This window comes from Rana temporaria, chromosome 7 (assembly GCF_905171775.1).
Source record: "Rana temporaria chromosome 7, aRanTem1.1, whole genome shotgun sequence".
NCBI classification, from domain to species: domain Eukaryota; kingdom Metazoa; phylum Chordata; class Amphibia; order Anura; family Ranidae; genus Rana; species Rana temporaria.
Window position 1 is genome coordinate 69,992,518 of NC_053495.1, and position 11,064 is coordinate 70,003,581.

The window sequence follows — 11,064 nt, forward strand, 5'->3', positions numbered from 1 at the left end:
AGAGCCTATCGCATTGAACAGCTTGACCATGTATGGGGCGAGGAACGGTAATAGGGTCTTATAATAAAGTGCTGTGAGACCGTCCCGGCCGGGTACTTTACTCTGTTTGGAGGTTCCCACAGCCCCCTGGAGTTCCTCTATAGTAATGGTATCCTCTAAGACAGGGATATGCAATTAGCGGACCTCCAGCTGTTGCAGAACTACAAGTCCCATGAGGCATAGCAAGGCTCTGACAGCCACAAGCATGACTCCAAGAGGCAGAGGCATGATGGGACTTGTAGTTTTGCAACAGCTGGAGGTCCGCTAATTGCACATCCCTGCTCTAAGATGTCCCTGTCTGCCACCAATAGTTGAGGTATTTGTGACGTAGGGGTCTGTGTCTGGGTGGGGGGTTGGGCCATCAGATTATATAAGGAGTTATAGAATTCTTGCAATTCCTGTGCTATATCATGAGGTTTCGTGACCTTAGGCCTGTTGGGCTGTACTAGATGAGGGATATAGGTTGCTAGTTTCTGCTCCTTTAGGGTTCTGGCCAACAGTTTACCACATTTATCTCCAGACTCAGAGAATTTTCGGCAAATCTGCAAGGCTGATTTGGCCTTGAATTGTAACACATCTGTTATTTGTGTGCGTTTAATTAAGAGGTCCTTCTCTAAAGACAGGGATGGTGTCCTTTTATAACGGGTCTCCAGGGTTTTATGGTCATCCAATAATGTTGTGAGCAGTTCAGTGCGTTTCCATTTGAGCCTAGCTCCAGGCTTAATGAACACACAAGAATAAACGCTTTGTGTGCTTCCCAAACGATACCACAGTCTGGGGTGTCATTGCTTCTGAAATAACAGTCAAGTTCCGTGGTGACGTCTGTAAGCACATCCTTATCTTGTAAAAGGCTTTCATTCAGTCTCCAATGTTTGGTCCTTGGCATTCATGGAGTCGTTCAGGGCATAGGTCAAGAAAACTGGGGCATGGTCTGACCAAGTAACGAAGCCTATGGATGAGGTACGTACTGCATGTAGCTGAGTGTGGGGGACCAGAAATTAGTCAATGCATTAGTAGACCTTGTGTGGAATAGAAGGAAAAGGCTCTTTCTATAGGGTGGAGGAGGCGCCATACGTCAATTGACTTCTGTGTAGGGATTGGGTAATGCGTTTGTGGGAGATGAGGGGGACTGAGGACAGCTAGGATCAAGATATAGTTGAATATCGCCCTGTGAGCTACACGGACGGGCAATGCGGGCAGGCAATGCGGGCAGAGGATCGGGTCCTGTATCACTGTCCAGTGCTTATGCTGTTGTAGCAGGCAGAAGTTGTCAGCTGTGAGTCAGGGAAAGCAGGGGAGGCCCAGAGCTCCTAGAGAACACGACTCTACACCGCCATGTCCAGGCCATGCCCCCTTCATCCAGCATGGTATTGCCTCTCACTCTGCTCAGCTAGTGAACAGAGTGGAGCCCGTGGAGACTGGGGGAAGCATCGGCACAGCCCTGATTGTGATCTACCTGTTGGCTTTCTGCGATCGACAGGTAAATTGTGATCGACAGGTTGCCAACCTTGGCCTTAAAAGGAAGCCTATCATCCAATACAAACACGAAGGCTGTCATTTCTGACTCCTGAAATTTTTTATGGATTGGCTAGCTAACTGATTAGTTCTCAGAACAAATGTGTAGAAACGGAAGTCTAAATTTTACTTGTCCAGTTTCCGTGACTAAGGGCCGGTTCACACTGCTGTGAATTCTATCGCAAATTTGAGCCATTGTGATTGCTCAAATTCGCAAATCATTTAAATAACAGTTTTCCATGAGTGCCGTTCACATCAATGCGTTATGAATCTAGGCTGCGTACAAAAAGGGTCTTTGCGAGTTTGATCCGTGTGCGATGCAAATTTAGCTTCATAGACGGCATTATTTGCAGTAGAATTGCAACACCACATAAAGAATTCGCAATGAAAATTCACAACGCAATCGGATCAAATTTTTACCGCTGCAGTGTGAACCGGCCCTTAAACTGGACATAGATGGAGTATAATTCAGCTGGTTCAGCAGGAACTGCCTGGAGTTCAATTAATCTATGGCTGATTCTGTTCCAAAGCAGTCGATCCACTGTTCGTCCACTCGCAAATAGGCTACGGGGCTAATCAGTTTATTCTGACAGCAAAGGAGTCCAGCTGTCATAATATAAAATGGCACAGCAGGAAGGATTCCCATATCCACCTTGAATAAGCAGAAAGGTGAATTAATTCAGTTATTTTCGTTCAGCCCACTAACTAAAAAAAAAAAACCTAAGCCATGTATGACCAGCTTTGGAAGTATTGAAACAAGAGAATGAGCATAATCTGAGTCCCTCATATTTCTCCAATTATAGGTTTGCTTGAATAAACCATGAATCATGGAAAAAGTCTTAGACAGTTACACCTGATCATACTGTAGGTTTGCATGTTCTATATAAAATAAAAACTTAGCAGAAAATGTATTTGTAGGATCTCAATTATGAGACAAAAACACAGAAACTAGTTTGTTCATTTTATTTTCAAAATAAGTATCCCTCTATAGACACAATCATAGGTCAAGTTCAATTTTCACATCCATTTTGCTCTGATATGGTGTCAGTAGTGGAATCACTTCATCCTTGAGAAACTTCACAACCTGTCAAAATAAAAAGTCAGAAACAGGAATGCATTATTTACTCAGTCACCTCCATGTGTGCCACAAATTTTACTAAGAGATTTTTCCAGGCTCTGCAAGTTAGTATTGTGCTACATCGAAGGGCTGGGGTTCTTAATTAGTTCACATCTTATGGGTGTTCTCTAAAAGACAATAACACTTTATGTAATTATGTTTTTGGCAATTAAAGGGGTTGTAAAGATGTCACATATATCCCCCTAGCCACAAAAGACCCCACCCCAGCAATAATAGATCTCCACAGCAACAATAGACCCTTCGAACAGCATTATACCCTGCCCAGAAACCATGGGCACTGTTACAAAATACCTCCTCAACAACAATAGACCCCCAGCAGCAACAACAGACCTCTCCCATAACAGTAGATCCCTTAGCAACAGAAGACAGCCTAAGCAAAAATAGACCCCAATGCAAAAACAGATGCCTGCTAGTTATAATATATTCCCCAGCAGCCAGCATCATAGACCCTCCAGCGTCCCTTACCATTACATGCAATCACTGCTGGAGGTGCCGGAACTGTGCTCCCCTATGTTACCGCTGAAAAAAAGTCCTGGTTTTATAAGTATCTCAGCTTTTTCATGTTCTCCCTATAGCTTCCCTTAGATAAGTCAGATAAAGAACCAGCCATCACATAAAAAAAAAAAAACAGGATTTGTTCGTCATACATGTAAAATTCATTTGAGTACATCATGGGACACAGAGTTAGGCTAATATTCATTACTCACTGGGTTATACGTCATCTCTAGGTGAATGGACACTGGTAGACAAAGTCTTGGACAGGAAGTGATCCCCTATATAACTCCTCCAATACAGAAAGTACTTCAGTTTTGTAGCAAAAATCCTCAGCCAAATCCTTGGCTGATCGAACATCCACTTGATAAAATGTTGTGAACGTATGCACTGAAGACCAGATAGCAGCCTTACAAATCTGGGCCACACATACCTGATGGCGAAAAGTCCAGGAGGTTCCTACACCCCCGGTAGATTGAGCTCTCACCCTAAAGGGAGGAGCTTTACGTTTCAGACCATAGGCCTGAATGACAAATTGACAAGCCCAATTGGCAATGGAAGCTTTGGAAGCTGCCTGCCCCTTCTTGGGTCCCTTTGGTAAAACAAAAAAAGGAGCCTGATCCTCGGATCTACGCAGATCTAGACAAATAAACTTTAACTGCCCGGACAACATCCAAGGAATGTAGTCGTCGCTCTGCCGCCGAACGAGGCTTAGAGGAAAAAGAAGGCAAAGTAATGTCATGATTTAAATTAGGGTTGTCCCGATACCACTTTTTTAGGACTGAGTACGAGTACCGATACTGTTTTTCAAGTAGTCGCCGATACCGAATACCGATACTTTTTTTTAAATGTGTCCCCAAATGCAGCCATTGTCTCCCCCATATCCAGCCATTGTCCCCCCCATATACAGCCATTGTCCCCCCACATATATGCAGCCATGTCCCCCCATATGCAGCCATTGTCTCCCCATATCCAGCCATGTCCCCCATATCCAGCCATTGTCTCCCATATCCAGCCATTGTCTCCCATATCCAGCCATTGTCCCCCCCATGCAGCCATTGTCTCCCCCATATCCAGCCATTGTCTCCCATATCCAGCCATTGTCCCCCCCATATACAGCCATTGTCCCCCCCATATACAGCCATTGTCTCCCCCATATAAAGCCATTGTCTCCCCCATGCAGCTATCGTCTCCCCCCATATACAGCCATTGTCCCCCATATGCAGCCATCGTCTCCCCCATATGCAGACATTGTCCCCCCATGCAGCTATCATCTCCCCCCATATCCAGCCATTGTCCCCCATATGCAGCCATCGTCTCCCCCATATGCAGACATTGTCCCCCCATGCAGCTATCATCTCCCCCCATATCCAGCCATTGTCCCCCATATGCAGCCATCGTCTCCCCCATATGCAGACATTGTCCCCCCATGCAGCTATCGTCTCCCCCCATATCCAGCCATTGTCCCCCCATGCAGCTATCGTCTCCCCCATATGCAGACATTGTCCCCCCATGCAGCTATCGTCTCCCCCATATGCAGACATTGTCCCCCCATGCAGCTATCGTCTCCCCCATATGCAGACATTGTCCCCCCATGCAGCTATCGTCTCCCCCATATGCAGACATTGTCCCCCCATGCAGCTATCGTCTCCACCATATGCAGACATTGTCCCCCCATGCAGCTATCATCTCCCCCCATATCCAGCCATTGTCCCCCATATGCAGCCATCGTCTCCCCCATATGCAGACATTGTCCCCCCATGCAGCTATCATCTCCCCCCATATCCAGCCATTGTCCCCCATATGCAGCCATCGTCTCCCCCATATGCAGACATTGTCCCCCCATGCAGCTATCGTCTCCCCCATATGCAGACATTGTCCCCCCATGCAGCTATCGTCTCCCCCATATGCAGATATCGTCTCCCCCATATGCAGACATTGTCCCCCCATGCAGCTATCGTCTCCCCCATATGCAGACATTGTCCCCCCATGCAGCCATCGTCTCCCCCATATGCAGACATTGTCCCCCCATGCAGCTATTGTCTCCCCCATATGCAGACATTGTCCCCCCATGCAGCTATCATCTCCCCCCATATCCAGCCATTGTCCCCCATATGCAGCCATCGTCTCCCCCATATGCAGACATTGTCCCCCCATGCAGCTATCATCTCCCCCCCATATCCAGCCATTGTCCCCCATATGCAGCCATCGTCTCCCCCATATGCAGACATTGTCCCCCCCATGCAGCTATTGTCTCCCCCCATATCCAGCCATTGTCCCCCCATGCAGCTATCGTCTCCCCCATATGCAGACATTGTCCCCCCATGTAGCTATCGTCTCCCCCATATGCAGACATTGTCCCCCCATGCAGCTATCGTCTCCCCCATATGCAGACATTGTCCCCCCATATCCAGCGATGTCCCCCTTACCTGTATCCCGCTGCCGCCGAGCGCCAACTGGTAATACGCGCGGGAACATAACAGCTAAAGCTGTAATGATTCGCGCTGCGTATAGACACTCCCCCTTGCTCGGGATTGGACAGTTCACCCGAGCAAGGGGGAGTGTCTATGCGCGATGCGAATCATTACAGCTATTCAAAGCTGTAATGTTCCCGCCGCGTATTACACAGTCGGCGGCAGCGGGGATGCGGCGAACGGCGGCAGGATGCAGCGGCGGGGGGGTGGGGTGGGTTTGTATTCTATTTGGGTATCGGGGGTATTTGCGCGAGTACGAGTACTCCCGCAAATACTCGGAATCGGTCCCGATACCGATACTAGTATCGGTATCGGGACAACCCTAATTTAAATGGAAGGCTGACACCACCTTTGGCAAAAAGGATGGTATAGGTCGCAACACGACCCTGTTGTTGTAAAGGATGAAGTATGGTTCCCTGCACAAAAGGGCCGACACCCTTCTAGCCGAGGCGATGGCCATCAGGAAGGCTAGCTTGTGTGACAGCAAGTCTAAAGGAATTTTCTTAAAAGGCTCAAATGGTTGTTTCTGTAACACAGAGTTAGGCTAATCTTCATTTCCTACTAGGACGTCCCAGAGCAATAGTCTAGAGGGAGGGGGGGAGACACCCTGTCAAACATTAGCCATCAGTCCTTATACGGCAGCGGCGGTGGTCTCAGCAGGGAACATTGATAGTTTAAAAAAACGATTACCTGAACAACCACAACACACAGGGATATACAATGTAATACTGACATATAAATCACACACATAGGTTGGACTTGATGGACTTGTGTCTTTTTCAACCTCACCTACTATGCAACAGACAGCACTAAGTTCAAGTCCCAAGGACACATAGGTGACCTAATGGGGGGAAGAAAACAAGTCGCCCCCTGCATAAAGATTCGACCAGCGAATGGGAGGCTAAAGGTCTTTGGAAGAATATTGACAGGGCCGAAATCTGACCTCTGATTGTACTCAAAGCCAATCTGATTTCTACAGCTGACTGGAGAAAAGAGAGAATTCTCCCAATCACATTTCGGAGGATGCAGTTTTCTGGCTTCACACCAAGCAATACAAGTCTTCCAGACCTTATGATAGATTCTAGCATTCACTAGGGTAGACACCACTGGTCCTGAGAAGCCACAGCCTCTCAACACCCTGGCTTCAATAGCCATGCCTTCAAATTTAGAGACTGTAAATTGGGGTGGAATATAGGACCTTGAGTAGATCGGGGCAACGTGGAAGCATCCATGGCCCGTCTATTGCCAGTCTCACAATCTCCGGGAACCAGGGTCTTCTGGGCCAGGCTGGTGCCAGCAGAATGACAAACCCCCTCTCTCTCATGCGCAACAAATGTAGAAGGAGAGGGATCGAGGGGAAAGCATAAACCAGGGAGTACTGGCTTCATGGAACTACCAGAGCATCTGCTCTGATTGCCAGAGGTTCCCTTGTCGGGACACAAACTGCTGTAGCTTGTATGTTGAACCTGGATGCCAATAGTCAACCTCTAGCCATCCCCAATGCTGGCAAATTTCCTAGAACACCCCTGGGTGCAGGGACCATTCCCCTGGGCAGATCTGCCGGCTGCTGGGATAATCTGCCTTACAGTTCTCTACTCTCGGTATATGGACTGCCGATAGAATCGGTACATGTCCCTCTGCCCAGGCTAGTATGTGATTCACCTTCTTCAGAGCTGACGACTCCTGGTACCGCCTTGGTGGTTTATATAGGCCACTGCAGTCGCATTGTCGGACTGAACCCTGATAGGGCAGTCCTAAAGCTCCACCGTCCAGGACCGTAGGGCCAGACGTACTGCCCGTAACTCCAGGACGTTGATAGGCACAATCTATTCTTGACCATTTAACAAGAGCTGCGAGCCCCTCTAGGGTTGCTCCCCAGTCTGAGAGACTGGCATTTGTAGTCAGTACTGTCCAAGTTACTGGGAAGGATCTTCCCTTTCGCAGGTTCTGATCCTGCAAACACCAGTTTAGGCTTAAGCATGCCAGAAGAGATAAGAACATTGGATAATCCAGGGCTTGGCCTCTCCTGTTCCAAGCCAACAAGATGTCTTGTATAGGCCTGGAATGGAACTGGGCATAGGGCACTGCCTCGAAGGACACCATCCTTCCTAGGAGGATACCATCCTTCCTAGAAGACTCATACAGAGCCAAATGGAGGATTGTCTGGTGCCCCTTATCTGACGCACCCGATTCTTCAAGACACAGATCCTTACAGGTGGCAAAAATACCCTTGCTTGTACCGCATCTAGGATCAGACCTAAATACTTCAGGAGTTTGAGTTGGTCGCAAGACGGACTTTTCAGTATATATGATCCAGCCTAAGCTTTCCAAATACCGCACTGTGCATGTTATGCTCTGTTCTAGGGCTTGTAGTGAGTGATCTCCGAGCAGGAGGTCTTCCAGATACCCGAGCACCAAGATCGCTTGGGCCCTTAAAAGACCCAGTACTGGTGCTAGGACCTTTGTGAACACCCAGGGAGCTGTGGAAAGCCTAAAGCAGTGTTTCCCAACTCCAGTCCTCAAGGCACACCAACAGGTCATGTTTTCAGGCTTTCCATTATTTTGCACAGGTGATTTGATCAGTTTCACTGCCTTAGTAATTACCACAGCCGTTTCATCTGAGGGAAATCCTGAAAACATGACCTGTTGGTGTGCCTTGAGGACTGGAGTTGGGAAACGCTGGCCTAAAGGGTAGAGCCACAAACTGAAAATTACGTTCCTCTACTGCAAATCGCATGAACCTCTGATGAGGCTGAAAGAGGTACCTGTAAATACGCGTCTTTTTATATTAACCACTTAAGACCCGGACCAATATGCAGGTTAAGGACCTGGCCCCTTTTTGCGATTTGGCACTGCGTCGCTTTAACGGACAATTGCGTGGTCGTACAACGTAGCTCCCAGACAAAATTGGCATCCTTTTTTCCCCACAAATAGAGCTTTCTTTTGGTGGTATTTGATCACCTCTGCGGTTTTAATTTTTTGCGCTATAAACAAAAATAGAGCGACAATTTTGAAAAAAAATCAATATTTTTCACTTTTTGCTATAATAAATATCCCCCCCCAAAATTTATATATATATATATATATATATATATATATATATATATATATATACACACACACACACACACACACACACACACACACACACACACACACACACACACACACACACACACACACATACATATATATATTGCATTTTTATAGCACTTTTCGCTGTGAAAATGACCCGATTACTGTGAAAATGACCTGTTACTGTGAAAATGATAATGGCAGTGAAGGGTTTAACCACTAGGGGCGCTAAGTGTTCCCTAAGGGAGTGATTATTACTGTAGGGGGGCGTGGCTGGACGTGTGATGTCACTGATCGTCGTTCCCTATAACAGGGAACAGACGATCAGTGACACTGCCACAGAGAAGAACGGGGAATGTGTGCTTACAATCATCTCTCCCCGTTCAGCTCCTGTGACCCGATCGCGCATGCGACCGACGGCTGGGCACTTAAAGGGCAACGTACCTGTGCCCAGCCATGCCATTCTGCCGACGTATATCGGCGTTCGGTGGTCCTTAAGTGGTTAATGGAGGCTGGAAAGTCCCTCATCTGGAGCGAGGCTACAACTGAGCGGACAGACTCCATCCAAAAAGGACTGGATTAGTAGATACTGGTTCAGGGATCTTGGATACAAAATTGGCCTTATGTCCCAGTTTGGTTTTTGAACCATAAACAGATTCAAATAAAACCCAGTGCCCCTTTCAGATACAGGAACCTGTACAATCACTCCTTGATGCACTAAATGACATAGTGCCTGAAACAGCAAGTTTCTTTTTGGAGGATCCGAGGAAACGCTGGATCTTAGAAACCTCTGAGGGGGAACACCCCATAACTCCAGCTTGTAACCGCGGAATATAGTCGAGGTGACCCACTTGTCCTGAACCACTGTTCTCCAAATGTCCGCAAAGTACAACAGCCTTCCCCCCACCCCAAATGGAGTGGGGGCGTCCCCTTAAAAGGAGGGCTTGGTGCTGGGTTTAGAAGAGTTTTGGACCCAGGGCTTTTTCTAGCCCTGGCCTTGCGGCTTGTTGGCAGGGTAACTGTCTTGGCGCTGAGACACCTGAGGGAGCAGTCCCTGAGGTCTTAAATGAGGGACGCCTGGTGCTTTTCCTCACAGGAAGTAGAGAACTCTTCAATACGGAAATCTTTTGGATATATTTGTCCAAATGATCACTAAATACCGTATTTATCAGCGTATAACACGCACTTTTTTCCCCTGAAAACAGAGGGTAAACCGTGCCTGCGTGTTATACACCGATATCATGTTTTACCAACAGGGGGCGGAGATCAGGCGGGCCGCCCCAGGAGCCACCCATTGGCTCGTCCCACCTCCCCTGGCCCTGGAACAGTGCTACCTGCATAGTCTGAAGTTAAGAAAAAAAAGTCACTTGCCAGCCCCCCTCACTTACACTGCTCCTCCTGTGTCAGTGTCATTGTAAAATGAAGCTTGTAAGAATCTCTATAGCTCAGTTTTTTCTGGCTGCTCTCCCCCTCCGAGTGTAGCTTTGATTGGCGGAGGAGAGCAGTCACATGACCATCTGTGTAACATCAGAGGAGAGCAGTCATGTGACCAGGTCAGTGAAAAAAACTGAGCTATTGAGGTACAGTGATGAAAATAAGTATTTGAACACCCTGCTATTTTGCAAGTTCTCCCACTTGGAAATCATGGAGGGGTCTGAAATTGTTATCGTAGGTGCATGTCCACTGTGAGAGACATAATCGGAAAAAAAAAATCCAGAAATCACAATGTATGATTTTTTTAAACTATTTATTTGTATGATACAGCTGCAAATAAGTATTTGAACACCTGAGAAAATCAATGTTAATATTTGGTACAGTAGCCTTTGTTTGCAATTACAGAGGTCAAACGTTTCTTGTAGTTTTTCACCAGGTTTGCACACACTGGAGGAGGGATTTTGGCCCACTCCTCCACACAGATCTTCTCTAGATCAGTCAGGTTTCTGGGCTGTCGCTGAGAAACACGGAGTTTGAGCTCCCTCCAAAGATTCTCTATTGGGTTTAGGTCTGGAGACTGGCTAGGCCACGCCAGAACCTTGATATGCTTCTTACAGAGCCACTCCTAGGTTATCCTGGCTGTGTGCTTCGGGTCATTGTCATGTTGGAAGACCCAGCCTCGACCCATCTTCAAAGCTCTAACTGAGGGAAGGAGGTTGTTGCCCAAAATCTCGCAATACATGATGGCCCCGGTCATCCTCTCCTTAATACAGTGCAGTCACCCTGTCCCATGTGCAGAAAAACACCCCCAAAGCATGATGCTACCACCCCCATGCTTCACAGTAGGGATGGTGTTCTTGGGATGGTACTCATCATTCTTCTTCCTCCAAACACGGT

General features: G+C 47.4%; 1 protein-coding gene across 1 annotated transcript in view; it reads right to left on the minus strand.

Moving 5' to 3' along the window:
* Nucleotides 1–2,502: 2,502 nt before the first annotated feature.
* ADSL (adenylosuccinate lyase) overlaps nucleotides 2,503–11,064 on the minus strand; it is a 299,794-nt gene continuing 291,232 nt past the window's right edge. Inside the window, exon 13 of the mRNA XM_040359575.1 lies at nucleotides 2,503–2,638. Coding sequence (XP_040215509.1) covers nucleotides 2,552–2,638 — 87 coding nt within the window. The 3' untranslated portion in view covers nucleotides 2,503–2,551. The remainder of the gene's footprint in view (nucleotides 2,639–11,064) is intronic.